The 21,682-nt window shown below is 43.6% G+C and overlaps 1 protein-coding gene across 9 annotated transcripts in view; it reads right to left on the minus strand.

Annotated features, from left to right (window-relative positions):
* Nucleotides 1-21,682, minus strand: part of PRKAG2 (protein kinase AMP-activated non-catalytic subunit gamma 2) — a 266,756-nt gene that overhangs the window by 60,673 nt on the left and 184,401 nt on the right. For 8 of the 9 annotated variants that reach the window (XM_036899693.2, XM_036899688.2, XM_036899691.2 and 5 more), the window contains one exon: nucleotides 9,510-9,579. In XM_036899693.2, coding sequence (XP_036755588.1) covers nucleotides 9,510-9,579 — 70 coding nt within the window. Of the gene's footprint in view, nucleotides 1-9,509; nucleotides 9,680-21,682 lie in introns of those variants that run through there. The other variant, XM_036899697.2, reaches the window with a different exon arrangement.

Genomic DNA, 21,682 nt, shown 5'->3' on the forward strand with positions numbered 1-21,682 from the left:
TTAAATGCCAGGTTAATCACTCGTTTCTTCTTTGTGTGCTGTTTTCTGGTTTTGATGTCAGTGAGACAGGAACCATAGATGTAGTCAGAGTAGGGTGAGGGCCTCCGGAGGGGGCAGGACAGGATATTTGCAGCCAGAGCAATGTAACTACATGCAAGGAAACCCCCCTGCTAAAACTCTATGTTAAACATTGAGCTCTAGAATCATTCTTCAGTGAAGTCAGTTAATGTTCCCCAGATAAAGAAGAGTAGCACATGTTTTACTATGCTAACCATTTATAATCATGTGTAAGGTTCTCTTTAGCATACTAAAAGGCCCAGGCCTATGTGCTGTCTTTTCTCCTTCAGATCTGATGAAGTGATTTTGCAAACTGGGCAACTCATTTAGCAAGTAAGCCCAGGCATAAACAACACAGTAAAAGGCAGGAAGGATTCCACCTTAAAGATAAGATTGCATTTTAATACCCAAGAAGTTAAGACGTTAAAAATTCTTAACTTACTCTTTAGCAAACAATACCTCAGCCCACCTTGGGGGCTGAGCAGGTGGCCTTGTTTCATATGCCCCCAGACCAAGATGCTGGTATCTCAGGGAGAAATCATCAGAGGAAGTTACTTGTGTTAAGTTAATTCTAAATATTCAGAGACCACTTAACAAGTCCACACCCCTAAGTTTTTTTTTCATGTTCTCGAAAAATCCTCAACTGCCTATAAAACCCCCTAGACAACGCACCAACACGGACTCTCTTGTCCCCTCCTGGCGTGAGCTGGGAGCTCTGTCCTTTCACTTTATCTCTAAATAAAAGCCTGTACCTCGTTCTCCTACCTTGACTGTTGGAGCTCATTCTGCGGCTCCGCCAACAGGAACCCCGGCATCTTCAGGATCAAGGCAGCTTCACAGAATAAGCTGGGAATCTGCCATCCTTCCTATGCCCTGAAATAATTTACATAACCTAGGCATTAACTGTTCCTTGAAGGTTTTACTGAATTTACCCATCAATAGCGCTGAATACCAGGCCTCTTTTGCAGCAACAGAGAAGGGTGAGGGCTTTTAATTACTTTTTTTAAAAAACAGTTTTCCTGAGACATAATTGACATCCATACAGTTCACCCATTTAAAATGTGCACTTCAATTAATTACTTTTAATTTCTTTTATAGTGATTGATGAAAGGGATAATTAACCAGGAAAACACAAATGGTCAAATTTATTCACAAGTGATTGAAAAGATTTTAAATTATTGATATACTTTGATATGTTCAAGTTTCTTTTAATGTTACTTCCTAAATCTCTGCATTTCTCATTAAGAAGCCTCTTCTTATTTCTGATGTTTTACACTTTCATTTTTTTCTTGAACAGACTTGACAAAGGTTTATCCACACCTTACTGGTCTTTTCCAAGAACTAAGCTTCCGTTTTTGTTGGGAGAGACTACTTTTTATGTTCAATTTCATCGGTGGTTGCCATTTCAGTAGGATTTTAGGAGGTAGGAGAAAAATGAATATATTCAGTGAACCATCTTGAATCACAAGTGTGGCAGCCCAGGTCAGTCAATGCAGTCAGGTGAACTTAACTGCGGCACTTCACCCGAGTGGCCACCAGCAGCCTGCAGTTAGAATGCCACTCTAACTCACACTGACACATTACAGTTTGCCACTGTGTAAACAAGCATCCACAAATGTGTGCACGTCTTTAGGGTTTAGCAACACAATGGCGCCCAGATATCTCTAATACTGCCCATCATCCCTATGTGTAAGCCCTGTTAGGAACCATGATTTCAAATCAAAATGTGAAAAGCTGATCTGCAGGGTGAGGCACTAACACAGGAGACTCCTCTATAAGCTCCCAGGCTCAGGTCCCCCGCAAGGATGCAGGAGGAACAGGGCCGATCCCGAACCAGCTCAGAGCTGCGTCACTGACCCTGCAGCCTGGAGCATGTGGCTGGCGCCCCTCAGCCCGAGCCCCTTCCTTGCAGGGTGATTCTGAGGGGTGGGAACAAACAAACATGAGAATTTAATCACAAATGTTGCCAACTGAAGGGTACACACAACACTCAGGCAAGAGAAATCTGACAGTACAAACACTACAGCACCGCTGGATAAACAGTGTCGCTGGATGACGCACAGACGGTGACTTCGATTTTGACATTTGTGCTCTGGTGCATTTTTGGTCCTTTTTAGGGCCATCATCACATTTACATCTGTGGAAATTGTACTGCCTTGCGGGGACCACACTGAGCATTATGCTCATGGCACTGAACCCACATAGGGTCTTATTAGTGAAGTGCTACTATTATTTCCTAGTTACACATGAAGAAACTGAAGCTTGAAATAACTTGCCTAAGGTCTCAGCCATTACGTAGAAGAAATGGGACTCCAATTTGGGTCTGACTCATTCTCTCAATTACTGTGGCACTAATTACACATGCAACTTAAAGGAGGGCAGACACCATATATATAGACTTCAAAACTAGGAAAGTCAATGTGGAAAGTGCAAACCAAACAAAGGGTACAAATAAACACATGAGAATGTGATGTGTGTATTCTAGAGGTCTTAATGGAGAGATTAAACACTCAATTTCAAAGAAATGCAGCAAATGATCTATAAAATATTGGTAGCAACCTGTCAGTACAAACAACCGAAGTACAGTTGACCCTGAACAATACAGGGGTGCCAAACCCCCAGGCTTGAAAATCCATGTTATAACTTTTGACTCTCCAAAACTTAACTACTAATAGCCTGCTGTTGATAAAACTTAACTACTAATAGCCTGCTGTTGACCAGAAGCCTTACCAATAACTAAACAGTAGATGAACACATAGTAGGTTATGTGTATTATATACTCTATTCTTACAATAAAGTAAACTAGAGAAAAGAAAATGCTTTAACATACATTTGCTATACTGTGTTTACTGAAAAAGATCAGTGTATAAGTGGACCCACAAGTTCAAATCCATGCTGTTTGAGGGTCAACTGTATGGTCCACAGCGAGTGAATCAGGCAGCACACTGTTCAGAAAGCTCGGTGACATTAAATTTCTGATACACAGGGAGCAGCTCAGAGTGGGACAGAACAGCATACTGGACAGACAAAAAAGTAACTAGAAGGTAACTGAAGGTTCCCAAATTAGATCCCCAAAATGACTCTCTCCTCTTATTATCAGAGGTAAGTTAGACCTCTTTTTCCCAACATAGGCGCGAGTACAATCCCAGCCACAAAAGAAGGACCTAGACTTTTTCCTCATATACCAGATTATGTAAGCGACCCACCACATCTCTACCCACTGTTACTGCCAGAGTCGTTCCCTTACTGGATGAAATGTGCTCTCGCTTCACTTCTGGGGGATACACGCGAGTTACTGCCCTTTCCTCCATCCCTCTGCCTGTCATTGCTCTTTGATTGGTGCACATTAACTTGGCAAATGGATTTCCTCTCCTTGTCTTAAGTATAAAGGCCTGATTTCTTTGTAACAAATAACGCTAACCACTTGAAGTCCACTAAGCCTATGTACCAGACTAAGTTAAAGCTCCAAAATGTGTGTATGTTCCTGCATGTAACAAATATTTCCTGAAAACTGAGTCTTATTCATCATCCTATCTTAGGGACCTGGCAAATAACTGTTTCTAGGCCTCATCCTCATAAAGCTTACAATTAATCTGAATGATGGCAAAGAAACATGAGTAAGTGCATTTTTCCTTAAGAGCCTTATCAAACATGAGATAATCAAACATATCAGATCATGAGATAGTGTATGAAGTCCTGTCTGGGGCTTCCAGAAAGGTTTCCCCAAGGAAGTGACATTTAGGTTGCAACCTGAAGAAAACTAGCAGGTGGTCAAGAGGCAGGGGAGGACTGGTGAGTGTCCAGTGGGGTGAGATGGCACCGCCTCAGTGAGTCTGGGGGCCTGGTGAAAGGGCCAGAAGGCTGAGTAGGAGGTGAGAAAGCGTAAAGAGGGCTTCCCAATGCGAGATTACTTCCTGCACATGGGCTCCGAACTTGGGCTCTGAGAATCTAACGACTGCTTGAAACCTGGTTCCTCCACCTTCCTGGATATGCTCCCTGAGATCACTTATTTAACCTCTTATTTTCTTGATTTCTTCTGCTGTAAAAAAGGAATGATAAAAGTATGTACCTCTTCAGGTTGTTTTGAGGATGAGATAATTGTAAACTCTTAATATAAGTCAGTAACTTATTATAAGCCAGTTACTGTAATCACAGAAGAAAAGGATATAAAAATTCTCCCATTTTTTTTCAAGTAAGCTCTGAAAGCTTTGTAGTATCAACAGTTTTTCCCACTTTAAATTCACAGGTGAAATTTAAAGTCGTGGGGACCCTTCTCCGGGGTTCTGCCCACCCCACGCAGAGCTGCAGGATGGATGGTGGCAGAGCTGAGTGCCCGACAAGGAGCAGACCAAGTGAGGGGACGGGAAGGGGATCCCTTCATCACGGAGATGCCCAGTGAGCTGTCTTGGCTACTGATGATCTTTGGGTTACTCGTGAAGCCTGTGACATCCCTGAGTCCTCTGCGCTCTCTTTGTTTAAAGTAGTCAGGGGTCTTTCCACGGCAGGTAACAAAACCTCCTTGGCCTATAAGAAAACTACTCCATGCCATCAAATCTAGGATACCATCAAAAGTGAAGCTATAGCCTGATTCAGAGACATCTAAGTGTGGCAAGCTGTTAAATATGGGGCCAGCTGGAGAAGAAAAATTTTAATTGTAAATATTTCATAGAATTGCAACTATTTTTATAATCAGGAAACAATCAATCTCTTGTCTAAGATGAGTCTGCCAACTCAGTAGGGAAAGATAAGAGTTGAATGACATAATGAGAGGCTTCTAATACTATGAGACGGGACAAGCTGTGATCACAGACCTGTCACTTTAAAATCTCTACCACCAGAGGTCAGTAACCCTCATATTACAGTCCAGTGGACTTGGGGAGCCTCACTGAGACGCTGCTCTGAAAGCTAAGTGATACGGACTACTTTAATGGGTTACCACAAACACACAGAAAGACAATCCCCTTAAGTAAGTCAGAGCACTGTTTCTCCACCTTCCTCCATTATCCCGGCCCCCTTTTATCTATTTCCTCCCCAACTGTCCTACCCCTTTGACACTTGAATACCGCAGATATGCTCTGTATCCGTTCATGTACCATGGCTCTTTGAAAGCCACAATCCACAGTGAAATCTTTTTGTCCCCCAACAAGAACCAATCTTTGCTCACTTTGGGGCAATAGCTCCCAGTGGAGAATAAACGAGTTTGAGAGAACACACATTTGGGTTTTGTTTGTTAGTTTATGCAGACTGGTTGCTGACTGCTTTAGGTCGTATTTTTGAGCTTGAAGGAAAAGTACAAGTTCACCAGGTGCTGGGTCTTGTTTTGCAGAGAAAACCCACCGTGAGAGCAGCAATAAAACAAATGAGCAAGGACCCAAAGGGACCGTGGATCATCCAAGAACAGAGCTCCTCAGGACCGAACTGGGCCTGCGACTCAGAGATTCCTGACTGAAAGATGGTGCTTTCCTTCCTACAAACAGTGGCCCCTATTTCTTTCCTATTTTTGATCAGTGTAGACAAGGTTGACCAGTCTTGCTAGAAAAATGAGTTTGCAAGCTTGTTCTGAAAACATACTTAGGAGAATGCCTTGCAGGTGGAGAAGGAAGAGCTGGGAGGGAAAGGCCTGACTGGGCTAAAGGAGGCAGGCGGTGGCGAGGGGGGTCGCGGGAAGGCTCAGAGCCCAAGCGGAGGCCTGAAATGACCGAAGAGCCTCTGACAGCTGAAGGGACAAAAGGGAGGCCAGGCAGTAGCACAGACAGTTCCAAGGAGTCGTACAGTTCCTGAAGTAGTGCCAGACTGATGGGGTTATTAATCATGAATGAATTGCTGCATACTTACCACCTGTTCAGGTGCTTACAATGTACTTGTGTTCTTGGTTCTGCCATTAAATAAATTCCAGACAGTTAATCCTGATAAGAACCAAGAAGATATGACTGGTATAATAATACAAAATCTGAAAAGCAAACACACGAAGTGGTTGCTCTGGGTTGGGCACTGTTCCCACACTCTGCAAGTGCTGTGTCACGTACTCCCCGCAACATGCCCATAAAGTAACGACACACATTTAAGGTTCTCACTGAGACCTGCAACACTGCTGAGCACCTACTCAGGTACTGGGAAGAGAAAGATGAACCATGAGAGAGACAGAGGGGACTTGGGGATGGCCTCAAAGAGTGGATGAGATTTGGACTGAGTCACACAGTGTGTTACTAGACCGGCCGCGTGGAGAAAGTAAGCAAGAGAAGGTCCTAGCCCTCAAACATCGGACACCCCAAGGCATGGAGACCTGAGGGACATACAGAGCAAAGGTCTGGCAAACTATGCCTGTGTGCCAAATCAGGCCTGTTTTGGTAAATAAAGTTTTATTGGAACACAGCCCTGTCTGCTGGATGGACTGTAGTCTTTAGCTGCTTTCTGCCTTGCTGCTTCACAGGCAAGCCGAGAAGTCATGACCGAGACTAAGACTAAGACCATTTGGACCTTTACAGAAAGTTTGCAAATGGCAGTATTCCTGGGGGTTGTGGGGGGGTGGCGCAGCCCTGCGAAGCAGCAGCACCTGGGAGCCCAGCAGAAATGCAGACTCTAGGGCCCCCTCCCAGACCCAGAGTTAGAATCTGCTTTTTAAAAATCTCTCTGGTGATTCTTACGCACAGAAAGCTGCCTGATCCCTGGCATGTACGGCTGGGAGGAGGCGGTGAGGCTGCAGATGGAGAGGAGTACGCACTCCTATATACAGATGGAGGAACGTGGTAAAGATGTGTCTGTAAGGGAGTGGTACCACCAATCCACTCTCTGGAAAGGTCCTTTTGTCACAGCGTGACAGTAAGGAGAGCTGACAGCAGAAAGTGGGTGGGTAGCTGGTGTCAGAACCCAGGCGAAAGACCCAGACGATGCAGGGGAGATCAAGGTACAGCTTCTTCTTTCGTCCCAGAAGCCAGTGACATTTTCAGAGATTACTCCAATCACACGGTGCCTCCAAACTGTTTCTAACACATAGTATCTGTGCTAATATATGAGGAAACAGAAAAATACTTGGTAACAAAGATATTAGTGATCATGTATTTCTGTGTATACCAAATGTATCTCCATCTAAGTGATGCCTCCAGACTGCAATGCATAAATTATGACGTTAACTGGGTGAAGAAGGAAGTTTATAAAGATTAAATGAGGATCTATTGAACAGCTATATCTATTATGTAGGCTGCTAACATCAGCTCGCAGGATATTGAAAGGTGTAAGGTCTCACTGTTAGGACATTTTCTTTCCCCAAATAAACGTAAGATTCTGCTTGATATTCAGTTTTTCTGTATTTTAGATGAATAAGCAATTTAAGGTTCAAAAGAAACAAAGCAGTATTTTAGATGACCACAACAACACTATCCTTCCTCCAGCTTGGCTAACAGCTTCCAAGCAATTGTTTAACACTCTGCCTCCTTGAAAATCTACAAAAGTTTGACAGGGTTATTTGTGGGATTCATTATGCCTTTAAAGTAATGACAGCGACACAGATAAAAACAGATGGGTGAAAAGGGGAAATTCCCTTCCTTAGACACTTAGGTTTAATATTTGACAATTCATTCCATTGGCAGAAACAATGCAAAATAAATAAGGCAACATAACTAGACAATTCAATTAATAAACTTCAAGTAAGACCCATCAACCGCATGTTAAAACGAAGTTCTATATTAAAATTCATTAATAAAAACCTTAAAAAGCCCACTGATTGAGGACAATGGTTAACGGCACTCAAAAGATAACGTCTCACGAATAACAAAAAATAGCAACTAATACTTACAGAGCGATTACTATGGGTTTACACTGTACTAAATACCATTACGTGGGATACCTCATTTAATCCTGAAAACACCCTGTTATTAGCTCCATTTTATAAGTGGGAAAACTAAGGCAAATGGAGTTTAAGTAACTTGTCCAAAGTCACACAGCTAAATAAGCAGTGGAGCTAAGATTTGAAGCTGGGCCTGTGCTTTTAACCACATGATTAACAACCATAACATACCACTTAACTGTAACTCTAATAACATCTGCTCTCCATTTTCCTCTTGTCCCCATGTGAATCTGCAAAAAGTTTAAACATAATGGATTCTCATTTGTCACTAATATCAGGGAGGAAGAAAACTGCTATGATTTAGACAAAGTTTTCATGGAAAGGGGGGAGGCACACCATATTGCCCTGTGGACAGTGGCCAAAATTTAACCTGTAATTTAATAAAACAGAGGAATTATGGTGGACTCACTTTAAGACACTGGACTATTTTTCAGTAGGTTAAAATGTATATTAAGCCCCAGTAAAATTCTGAGTTGTACCATGCAACTGTTTGTTAATAAATATGGATGCAGACTTTTAATGATAATTTCTATGAATGCATTATCTTCTAGTGAACATGTTTGTGAGATGCTGCAGGGAATCTAAAATAAAACAAAGTATAGGCACTGGCCTAATGCTATCCGGTTAATATCCTCATTCGTTTTGCATCCTGATTTAAGTGATTGACCATAAATGAACAGAAGTATTAAAGTAATGTTGGCACAAGGCAGAGCATCCACATGGCACACCCTTTGTTCCAGGAGCTTTATTCTATCAATACTCTTGGGAAAAAGATAAGTCACTAAACTAAATAATGAGAGTACACAAGACAGGGTGGAGGTCTTTTAAAGTCCTCAAATTGTCAAGGATCTTAAAAAGTTGCTTTTCAACTCTGAGCCGGTCATACTGCATTTTAAACAACCAGTTCTGCCAAAGAACAAGTTCAGCCCCTTCAAATTTTAAGTTTCAAAGAAAGATTCAGGTAAAAAAAAAACATCGTAGTCCACTTAAAAATATTAATTTTGCGAAAAGAACAAACTCATCCCCTTCACATTTTGGCAGCTTTCAAATAAGATCCCGGTAAGTAAAAAAAAAAAAAAAACAAAAAAACAGGGCAGGAAAAAGAAACACCGAGTGAGAGGAGAAGAGGCGACAGGAATGATGGAGTGACAGGGTCACCTGAACTCAAAACCAATTCACTAAGCCGCTTCTGGTTTTCGTACTTAACTTTCCCTATTGAAACAAGAAGACACACCCTGCTGGCGGTATTTTCTCAAACACAGATAAGGGATCCAGCTGGTGTATTGAAAGGTATGGACCATAAACACAATTTGGGGTTTCCTCTACGCGTATGCTGGCATGACAGACAATTACTCCTGCATGACACCTTGCTTTCATCGGTAAGGACAAAAGGACCGGCCCTCGGGGCCGCTGGCGGTGTGCGGGGCTCGCCTCTCCCACCGGCGGGGACTCGCCCCCGGAGAGGCACCAGGGCCGCCGCAGACGTCCTCCGCCGGCGCCGGGACTGGGGGCGCAGGGCGGGGTCCCGCGGCCTCCGGGGCGGGCGGCGGGCCGTTCCCGCGCCCGGCCGGCGGCGCGGCGGCGGGGGCGCGTTCCAGGGGTCGCTCACCTTCTTCTTCCAAGTCGAATTTCTCCAGCATGCCGGCTTCCGCGGGTCCCGGGGCCGCCGCCAGCGCCGCCTGAGGAGGAGGAGGACAGGGATCAGCATGCGCCCGGCGGCCGGCGCTCGGGGGCGCGCGCGGGGCGGGAGCGCGCGAGGCGCGCGCGCGCGCGGAGGACCCGGCGGGCTCCGCGGCGGGCAGAGCGCCCGGCCTGGCTCTGCGCGGCGCCGCCGGGAGGAGGGGCCTCCGGGCGCCGCGGGCGGCGACCCACCCTCAGCACGCCCCCCGCCCGCCCCCGCGCTCGGCCGCAGGTGGCCGGGCCGCCGCCCAGCCTGCCGCTCCTCCCCGCGGAGCGCCGCCGCCCCGGAGGCCTGGGTATGGCCCGGCGGGAGGAATGTGGGAGGAGGACCCGGGGAGCAGGGGGCCGGCTCGCGAGGGGAACGGGGCGCCCTCCTCCGGCCGCAGCCCTGCTCCCCGTCGCGGCGGCTCAGCGGCCATTAGCGGAGGCTGCGTTCCCGACCGGATCCGTCCCGTCCTCCCACCGCACGCGTCCGCTCTCCGTCCCCGCCACCCACTGCCTGCGCGTCCCGCGGGCTTAACCTGCGCAGGTGTGGTCTCGGCCAGCCGGGGTGGGGCGGGGGGCGCCGCCGGGTTTGGGGCCCCGCGCCAGGCCGAGCGCTGAGGCTGCGGGACCCCCAGGGAGATGGCACGCAGACCTGGGGAGATTGCTTTTCTTTTTAAAAATTTAACCTGCCCATCCCCGCCCCCTATTTATAAAAAAAATTGTTTCGTGGGTTCCACGTACTGTAGATGCGCTTTGGTGCTATCAGTTTTACCCAGCCGTGGAACTCTCGATTTGCTTCCTCTCCTCACAGCCGATTCTCTCCTTTGGGGGAGCAGCTGCCAAAAGCTCACACAAATCTCAGTCTGGCCTGGCCACTCCTGCCACCCTGAATCTGTGTATCTGAGACTCCCTATCGCCAACTCAGGTTGGCAGGCGGTGAGGCTGGCAGCCAAGACCTACCTGAAAGAGCAGGGCATCCCAGAGAGGGGACAGGCACCCCACTCTGCAAGCCTGTCTGCCCCATCTAAGAGGGGGCCTGAGTTCACTGCAGAATGCAAGGACTCCAATAATGAGATTAGCACTGATTAGGGCTCTAATGGCCCCCAACCTCTTGAAAGGAACTTGGTCCTATCACTCTTGCAAGCCTAGCCTCCAGAAGAAAGTACTGAAATCGGCTTTGTGTTTGCTTTTTGCTCTGTCATCTCAATTGGGCCAATTAAGTTTCTTAAAATGGGGGGAGGGAGAAAGAAAAAACTAATTTTGTAAGATGTTTGGTAGTAAAAACCTTCAGCTGTGTGATACTTGATAGCAAAAGATTCAATGCTTTTTGCTTTCCCTCAAGTTCAGGAAGGAGGCAAGGATGTTTTCACACTATTCTTACTCAGCATAGAACTGGAAGTTTCAGCCACTGCAATAAGGCAAGAAAAAGAACTAAAAACCTACAAATTGTAAAGGAAGAAATAAAACCATCCCTATTTGCATACAAAGTGGCAAGGGATCTAACAAAATGATACAAAAACTAGACCTAGTGAGTTCAGCAAGGTCATAGTATACAAGATAAACACAAAAATCAATTGCATTTCTATACACTAACATGTGGAAACAATTAAAAATAATTATTGTTTACATTCACTGCAAAGACAAATACATGGGTATACACTTAAGAAAATATACACAAGATCTGTATGCTGAAAATGAGAAAATGTGGAGGAAATGAAAGAAGACCTAAATGGAGAGGCATCCCATGTTCATTGTCCATGGATTAGAAGACCCAACATAGTAAAGATGCCTTCATCAAACATCAGTTTGACATATTTATGTAGGTCTACTTTAGATTCTGTTTGTTTCTATTGATCTTTGTGCCTATCGCTCTGCCAGTACCATACAGTCTTGATTACTGTAGCCCTATAATAAACTTTAATATTGAGTAAAGTGATTCCTCCCACTTTATTCTGTTTCAGGATGGTTTTAGCTATTTTAGAGCCTATGCCTTTCCACCCAAATTTTAGAATAAGCTTGTTTTGTCTTCAAAATCCTTGTCAAGATTTTGATAGGAATTGCATTAAACCTAGAGATCAAATTGCTAGGCCAGGACTTAGACATCACATAAAAAGCCTGACCCATAAAAGGGAAAACTAATAAATTGGACCTCATTAAAATGTAAAACATTTGCTCTGTGAGAGACCCTGTTAAAAGGATGAAAAGACAGAGTGGGAGAAAATATTTGCAAACCATATAACCAACATGGCTAGTATCTGGAATACATGAAGAACTCTTAAGACTCAACAGTCAAAAAAGAAAACCAGTTAGAACATGGGCAAAAGATATGAAAAGACATTTCACTGAATATGTATAGGTGGCAGTTAAGAACATGAAAATGTGCAGTATCATTAGATATTAGGGAAATGCAAATGAAAACCACAATAAGCTATCACTACACACCTATTAGGTTGCCCAAAATAAAAATAGTGACAACATCAAATGCTAGTGAGGATGCAGAGAAACAATCACTTCTGCACTGCTGTGGGATGCAATGTCATACCACCACTCTGGAACACAATTGGCAGTTTCTTATGAAACTAAACAACAGCTGCCATATGATGCATCAGTTTACTCTTGGGCATTTATCCCAGGGTAAAGAGAACTTATGTCCACAGGAAAACCTGTATATGATGTTCATAGCAGTTTTGTTTGTAATAGCCCAAACTGGAAATAACAGATGTCATTCAGCAGGTGAATGGTTAAGCAAACTATATTGTATATATACCATGGAATACTACTCACTAATAAAAAGGAATGAACTAGTGATACATACAACCACTTGCTTGGATGACCAGGGAATTATGCTGAGTGAAAGAAAACCAATCCCAAAAGGCTATATACTGTACGATTCCATTTATGTAACATTTGTGAAGTGACAAAATTACAGAAATGGAGAACACAATAGTAGGTGCCAGGGATCAGCAGCTGGGGGACAGAGGAACTTGTACCTGTAATAAGACAACATTAGGGATCCTTCTGGGGCTGGAACTGTTCTGCATCTTGACTATGTCCATGTCAATAACCTTCTCATAATGTCATACTGTATTTTCTCTCAAAAGTCAAGCCAAGCTGATTTAATTGTGTGGAGACATGACAATTTGGTGGTTTTTTTTTTTTTAAAGAACATCTTTGTTGAGATAAAATTCACATATATAAATCACCATAAAATATGATTTTCAGTATATTCACAAAGCTGTGCAACATCTGTGTTACAACATTTTCATCATCCCAAAGACAAAGTCTGAACCTATTAAGCAGTCTTTGCCCACGAGTCCCTCAACCTCCACTCCCTGGCCTCAGAGACCACTGATCCCTCCCCGTTTCTGTGGATTTGCCTCTCCTGACATCTCATACAAATCCCTGACTCACACACTACGTGATCTTTTGTCTCTGGCTTCTTTTACTTGGCGTAATGTTCTTAAGGTTCTTCCGCGTTGTAACAGGTGTCAGCGCTTCATTTCTTTTTATTGCACATAATACTCCAACTGTAGGGATGTACAACATTTTTACCCATTCATCAGTTGATGGATATTTAGGTGTTTTTCCACCTTTTGGCTACTGTGAATAATGCTGCCATAAACATTCATGTATAGGTGTTTGTGTGGACGTGTTTTCACTCCTCCTGGGTATAGACCTAGGGATGGGATTTCTGGGCCATATGGTAACTCTATATTTAACATTTTGAGAAACTGCCAAACTGCTTTTCACAGTGGCAGCACCCTTCTACATTTTCACCAGCAACCCACGAGGGTTCCAGTGTCTCCTGTACTATAGTTTGTAAGACATTACTATCCAGGGAAAATATGTAAGGGGCACACAGGATCTCCCTGTATTGGCTCTTTGAAGTGCATGTCCATCTATAATGATCTTGAAAGAAAAGTTTAATTTAAAAAAATGGTACATAGTGGAAGGGTCAATCATTCTAACCTTTGAAAAATCTACATTTAAATTTCTTGCAGTCATTTTAACTGATTTTAGAAAGAAATCCCTAGATTGTGTTTATTAGGAGTGCCATCAATTTCACCTGAAATCCTGGTGAGTTGTTTTTTGGGAGGCAGAAATGGGCAGGGGAGAAGCATGAATTTCTGGAGGCTGTGAATTTGTAAAAGTAGCCCTCAGACTAAAAAGCCTCACGCCCATTACTGTAGAAGTTGGTAAAGAATAGAAATGGAAACTAACGTGAACCTCTTAGGTTTTACTTCATTTGATAAGGGCAGTAAGGAGTAGACTAAGGTAAAGACGTTTCTGTAAGATATGCTAGTGAGGCTGAATTTCTTTCCACAGGTTCTTTTCGTTCAGTAAGACATCTTACACTTTCTTCCTTGGGAAGGAGCATGGTCACAAGGACACTATGAAAAGGCCAATAAAACTGTTCTCTGTAACACACTGGGTCAGTTTTGGGAATCTGAGTCACTGCAAAGCTTGTTCGGTGTGCACATAAATGCTGACTGGCTCACAGGAGTGACAGGCTGGCCAGTGCACATAATTTAAACTTGGTGGTCATCGTTGCCCTTCATGGTGATATTTTCTCAAAATCTCAACAGACGTCTAGACCAGACTAAATTTTAGCTATTTCAGGTCAGAAAGCCAGGAGAGGGGCACAGGGGAGGGGAGGGCTTGGGCGACGTTCTGCGTACAGAGAGAAGGGGTGTGCGTTTATCACACCACGTCACTGCTCTGGAGAGCTCAGCAGCATATCATGGCAGAGAGGTACCAGGTTTTCCCCGCTGGGCCTGGGGCCAACTCACAGTACCCTACCTGTATACCATCGGCTTCTGCAGCCCATTGGGGTTCCTGGCCTCCTGTGTGATGGGAAGCAGCAAGAAGGTTCTGATTGAACTTTACTGAGAGAATGCCCGAAAATCATGCAGCCATTACAAGTGTGACTTTTTGGTTGGTGAAAAACGCTGAATTATTAAGATTTGTCTTACATAATTGTTCCTAGATGCAGCAAAATATTTTGACTATCAGACAGAAAACCTCAGCCTGAAAACGTAATCATAAGACGATAGCCAAAAAACCTTTCCTTTATGCACTGAGGTTGGATATGAATTCACTTTGTCTCTTAAAAAATTCTTAAATAGCTACTGCAAGAAATAAATCAACCCTGAATACTGGGTAATTAGCTCCTGAATAATTCAGCATATCAAAACCTGCAGCTTCAAGGTTTCCCCCTGCTGTCTTCTGAGCTCGGTTCTGCTCTGGTTCTGCTCTGGTTCTGCTCTGGTTCTGCTCTGCAAGGCATCACCCGGCAGAAGGTGCGATGGGGGCTCCCCAGGGCGCCTGGCAGGTGCAGGGCAGGCACCTGTTCCTCTCCTTACTCCGCGCCTTATAACCAGCTCCCAGCCCACCTCTGTGCTGACCTCCTCCAAGCCTCCCATCACAAGCCCACAGCTCTCCAGAGCCCCAGACTGCCTGCAGGAAGTCAAATGATCATGTCCATGTGAATTTTGACAGACAGTTAAAACACATCCATCTAAAACAGTCCCTGGGCCTCTCAGTTTGTCTTACTGTCTTTGGAGGCTGCCTCCTCGTCCCCATGTTCCCTACAACTCCTCAGATAGCTTTTACTGTCCTGTACTTGGTGGTCGGAACAGCTCCATTTCTTCCTGTTTTGTCCTTTTCGGGTCCATTCGCTATCTTTTCAAAACCCAGACTCAATTCTTGTCACTCCTCTGCTCAGAACCATGCAATGACTCACAGAAGCCTTTAGGAATGTTGTGCACACGCCTCAGCTCGGAGCTAGACACTGATTTTTTATTTCTTCACCTTTCCTCTACTAATCCCACGCCTCCCCCAGCCCCCGCCCCGCCCATCCCATCGCTTGAGCCTTCATGCTTTGTTCCTGCACTGAGGCTTGGAACATTCTGGCCTATCTCCCTCCTGGCCTGGCCTCTTGGCTAGTTCCTCCCCACTCCCTGAAGAATGAGTCTTCGGAAGAAGGCTTAGTCTCACCAGGAAGCCTTTCCTGGTGACCTCTCCTCACAACTTACGTGGTTACTTCCTTCTAATAACCCGCAAACTTCTCTGTGGCTCATAACGCAGGGTTTGGGTTTATTTTTCTGTCTCCCCAAATCCCAAAAACTCTTTGAATAGGAAGAATCATCTTTGTATTGTTTGATTATCTTTGTATTGCCTGTGTCTGACACATAGAAGGTATTACAAAAATATGTGAGTGAAATGAATTGTTCATTATTAGCAAGTCAACTAAAAGCATGGTGGGTAAACAATTGGTTTTCATAGCACACATGGGTTCAGAGATTATTTCATTCCATGTAATCATGCTTTTCCTCAACCTCATTCCTGTTTAGAAATGATTATAGCCAGTTTCCCTTGTGCATTGGAATTGACATTTTGAAGAAAAAAGAAAGTGGCTGTGCTAAGAAATAGCAGCAAGCATTTTTGTTTTAATAGGCTCCCTCTGAGGACTAGGGGTTGTTGACCGCACTTCAGATCCCGGTTTGGATATTGGTGGGGAGCTTTGACAGCTCTTTCTGCAACCGAATAATTTTAGTTTCTATTAAGCGAAAACGATTGATTTTTTTTCTTAAGTGGTGCAGAAATTTGATAAAAACTCAAAAATAGGAGATATTTAACACCATAACTATTAATTCCTCTGATCAATTTTGATCGGTATGTTTGGGGAAAAGGTTTTGTGCATCTTGATTCTTTTCCAAACACCAATTTCCGATGCTGCAAAATCAACTTAGTTTCTTCCTAACATTTATTTATCATTTCCTTTGAAGAGCATTTATTCCATGGCATCTTTTCAGAGAGAATGGCAATGAATTTCTACAGTTCAAGCCAACCGAAAACCTGTTTCAGAGGAGGTGTTATTAAATAAGAGACGAACAGACTAAACCAAGAGAGTCCTTTTTGTTTGGATTCTTTCTGTTAAATTATCTTCTAACTTCCAAAAGGTAGACAATGTTCAGACTTTGAGGAGAGTCATTCAGCAAATATTTAATATCTATTTTGTGCCAGGAACCATGGTAGGAGGGTCAATAAGAGACCTGGTATGATTAGGAAATCCATATCAAAGATATGACGCAGGAACCCTACACAAACATAGGGCTGGTTTGTTACTCTCCCAATTCTGCTTCCATGGAGCTCATCAGTTGGGTCTGAAATATATATTTCTCTTGCCTTTCACAAGTAAATCCAAATTTGTTTTTATTTTTTGCTAATCAAAATATTTTATTATTAGGTTTGTGTTCAACATGACTTACTGGGAGCTGAATATTGCCTATTATCCTGACAACTCTTAGTGTCCCGTATTACTTTGCAATAAAAAAAATAAGTATTGCTCAGTCAGTTCAATTAACCTGTCAATTCTAAGACATAAGCTTTGAAATGTGGTGTATTTCTACCTAAAGCAAAACAAAAAAATGATATAAAGTCACAAGGGACTTTCTTCATTGTTCTCAACTCTCTGCCCTGTGACTGGTCTTCTCATTAATCCATCCCAAAGCAGACCATTGTTAGCAGCTTTTTAGCCCTCTCTATTCTTCCATTTATGGAAACTCTGGCCAGAAATTGGTGAAGAGTTATAGAAATGATTGAGATGACTGCTTTCATTTTTGTTCTGTTTTGTTCTACATAAAGCAACTGAAAGGGAGTATGGTGATGAAGTTGAAGTGACTCAGTTGCTGCCCCTTGTTAGCAATGAGTGAGGCCCTGAGTGGCACATGCTACTAAGTTGTGCTGGATACTGTTGGTCCCCCACTTGGCATTCATTCCTTTGCTTCTGCCTTCCTTCTACAATAACCCCTAATTTTGCCCCTTCCTTATACAAGTCATAATGGTGACAGTCTATCTCAAGCTCAAGCACTCAAGCTGGAGAGTGCGTGCCCACCCAGTCCCTGTCCCGGCCCCTGATGGCATGTAGCCCTGATTGCTCTTGAGGACCAGCTTTCAGATGAAGCCAGTGCTGGAAAAGAGAAAAAGAGCGTGGGTCCTTGGTGACATCATTGAGCAGGACTGTATCTCCCTCTGCCTGGGGACTGCCCTTCCTCTGGACCTGGAACATGACACAAAATAGCTCGAGGAGGCTTGAGTTGGCATTTTCTGCTACTTTGTAACCAAAAACATCCAAAGTGATACTCAGAGGTGAGTTCTAACTAGGTGAAGGGTATATTCTAACTGTGGGAACTATACTTCTGCATTTGTTACACTGTAAAAAGTAACAAAGCAGTTTAAGTAAAGAAAAAAACAAGGAAACTATTGCAACTGCCAAGTGTACACAAATGGTAAGGCATCCTTCGAGAAGGCTTCCTTCAGATGTATTGAGGCAGATTTTGAAGGAAGCAAGTTTCAGATGGTGGCTATGGCAGAAGAAAAGGTAAAAAGCTTTTTGCAGGACACGGCAGGCAAGCGGCCTGTGTCCAAGGGTGAGCGTCTTGTAGGGAAGCTAGAGAGGTTGTTGGAGACCACCGGGAGTCCGGGAAGGGGTGAGGTCATGCAGCAGGACATAAGACTGAGTGTAAATGTCCTCTAGCTGTTTTTGGAAACGTAAAAAGATTTCAGCATCTGTCTAAGGTGAGAAGGGATGCATGTGGGAGAACCTGGAATCAGCGAGAATCTTTAAGATGTCTTTACAATGAATGTAAAAATAAGCAAGTCTAAGAAGTATGAAGATGTAAAAACAGCACGGACTTGGTATTTCAGTGGACTGGGAAATAAACAGAAAAGAGACTAGAGGAGGGGAAACTGACAGGAGGAGGCTCTCTGAGGTAAGAAGGAAGGAGATGCTGTGATAAACCTGCTACATTGCAGATGTCAATTGCTGTCCAAGAGATACCTCTTGGTACATAACTCAGGTGGCTGTGCATATGTGGCACCTGCCGGAAGAGGGCTGGAGTGTGCACCCTGCTGAGAAGAATGACGGGGGCCTGGGCCATCCGCTGGGCTAGCCAAACTTCAGTCCAGCTGCCATTTTTATGATTTTTTCATATCCCCATACAATCTGTACAGTTATTTAAATTGACTAAAAAAACTAGTCTTCAGGCAACAATTCCATGAAATCACAGCTTTGGATGTTCTTAGGTATGTTTTTCCTGATATACAAATAGGTAGCTATGAAAATACTCACTTTAGTATTCCTAAAATCATCCTGGATGCCAGAGTGGTAGTCACCCCACACTTTGGGAAAACTGGTTTAAGAGGAGTCAGCGCCCAGAGCTCTGGGGCTGGGGGACACCTGTGCAAAGGGCGGGGACTTCCCATGAGGAGCTGGGCCCTCTTGCTGAAGCCTTAGACGTCAGCAGATGTCAGGAGACCAGCTGCAGCACAGGCCCGCCTCCCCACTCTCAAATACAGGACACCAGCTATAGGTAACCCAAGTCTCAGGGTTTTCAGACTGTAAACTGTGACCCATTCATGGGTTGGGAAAGCAGTTAATGGGCCAAGAGTGGCTTAGGTTGAGATGAAAATATCACAAAGATATCAATTTGCATTGCACATTGTTGCAGGTGATTATTGTTTAAAGAAAGCTGCCTTAATCAAATGTGCATGTGTGTAAGTAGTGGGCCAAGACTGTTTTCTTACAGTGTGTGGTCATGGGCTACGTATTAAATAAAGAGGTTGTATAACTTTGCATGTCTCTTGGTTGAAGGATTTAGTCATCCGTGTGGGACATTAGTTACAGGGAATGCTGTTTGTGACTAAACAGGACCACATTTCCTTTCACCAGAGAGTGGCCAGCGTCTGTAAGGAATAAGGCCTGAGGGAAGAATGGTTTCAATTCACTCATTTTTAAGTCACAAGTTAATATAGTGAAAAGTGAGTGGACACCAACCTCCTCTGACATGCCGGTTGGGGCTTCTTAAAGGCATACTTGGGTACGTAGGTTTACAGGTCTGGGAGGACCTGTGTGCGCACACACATCTGGGAGTGGCATATGTAACGACTACTTAGTATTTCTACTTTTTTTCAATCACCAAAAAAATTCTTTAAACAGTAATCGTTTATCATTTGTCTGCTGACAACCAGGTACTTAAGAAATCTTTCTTAACCAGGGAATGGTTCGCTTGTTAAGCCTGGGACCTAAAGAGGAGAGGAGGTTACAGTCATAAACCCCCCAGAGACCGTCAGTCCCTGTCTGTCACTTAGTGTTGCTCAAGATGTGTGCCTTCCAGTGACCCTTCACAACAGCAGTGACACTTACCGGCTGTACTAGCAGTTCTGGAAATGTGGTCAGAGACTCCTGAGGATACTTGCAACCCTTCCAAGGAGTCTACAGGTCAAAACATTTCATGATAACACTAGGGCCTTATTTGCTTTAGTGGTAAAACACCACAGCTTGTGGTCCATCACTGTCAACACAGTGGAAAACTCCAGCATCTCAGCCCATCAAGGCCCTGGCAGACGACACCAGCCTTCCAGTCTGGGGCAGGAAAACACCAGTTTCACTTACAAATGTCTTTGATGGTGCAGTAAAATTTATTCATGTTATTAAACCTCAACCTTTGACTACATGTCTTTTTAATATCCTATGTGATGATACAAGTACACAAAACCCACTTGTGTTGCATGCCAAAATATGATGGTATTCTTGAGGGGAGCAACATGTGGGTGAGCTGCCTTTTAATGAGACATTGAAAAACTGAAAAACTGTGGTTACTCAGACTTCGGCATTTGGCAGACAGTTTTTCCAAAATGAACAAAGTGAGTCTGTCACTTCAAGGAAAACAACTGACCGTATTTGTTGCCAATGATACAATTTGAGTTTTCAAGCGAAAATTAAAATTTTGGAAAATCTGTCTGCCACAATGAGCTCGACAGCTTCCCAATACTTACAGATATCTTGGGGGGAGGCTGGCAGCGTTATTAGTAAATGTGATTTTGCTTTTTGGATATTGTGTAATGCAATGTGTCAATATTTGGAAGATCTGCATAACTCAGCAACCCAATATTTTCTAAATGACCAATGCATGATATTATAAAATCATGCACTGGGTTGAAAACCCGAAGTGCAAAGGAGATTGACAGATTTTAATTTAAAAGACTAGACTCTATAAAAGAGACTATCAAAGTTCATTAACATGGTTTCAGATTCCACACAGCAACTAACCTTTAAGAAACTATTGCTTGTGAAGCAAACTACCCACAGTTTTCCAAATAGGCTATTAAAACCTCCCTTTTCCAATGACGTATCTGTGCAAGCTGGATTTTCTTCATGTACTTCAACCAAAATAATGTACGGCAACAGAACAGATACAGAACAGACATGAGAATCCCACTGTCTTTTAACCCAGAGGTTACAAAGGTTATATTGCGATAATGCAAAGCAATGCCATATTTCTCACTAATTTTTTTTGGAATAAAAGTATATGTATGATGATATGTAATGAATTTATTATCGATCTTTTTAGATAAATTAATAAATATTTTTCAGTTTCTCAGTTCGATTTGCAATATGGTCAGTGTCAGTAGATAGAACCCACACAAATCAAAGCCCTTTGGGTCCTCAGTAATTACATGTGGAAAGGGGTCCTGAGACCAGCATGTTTGAGAACTGGTGAACTGCACACCAGGAAACTCTGAAGCTTCTGAAGGACTCCTGTATTAATAAAATGAGAGGAAATACCCCTCATCCTTTTCTGTGATTTAATGACTTTAGACTGTGTTAGGTAGGCATCTCTTTCCATTTGTATTGAAGAATTCACTTTGATTATTAAAAGGGAACATCTTAATCATCATGTAAAGCCTAGGACAGCTACAACCCAGACTTACATTGCCTGTTACCAACCAAGAAGTCCTATTCTCTTTATCCCAGTAATATCATTCATAGTTTTCTCGATGTTAGGAAACCACTACGAAGTTTGCTTGTTGAAAAGATATTAGCCTTTTGCCTAAATGCTTCCCAACAATATAAAGTGCAAGGCATGTACAGCTGTCTTAGTGCTGACTGTTAACTCACGCTGCTAACCTACCAACTGGATGCCATCAGTTTCAGTTGTCTGTTGCCTTCCTGTGCCAAAGATCAAGGTCGCCACCCTCCATGCCACCCTCCCCATCAGTCTTTTTCCCATCATCCAGACAGTGAATTCCCTTTTCTTGTCATGCCAATATTCA

This window comes from Manis pentadactyla, chromosome 7, assembly GCF_030020395.1.
Source record: "Manis pentadactyla isolate mManPen7 chromosome 7, mManPen7.hap1, whole genome shotgun sequence".
In the NCBI taxonomy this organism is placed as follows: Eukaryota; Metazoa; Chordata; class Mammalia; order Pholidota; family Manidae; genus Manis; species Manis pentadactyla.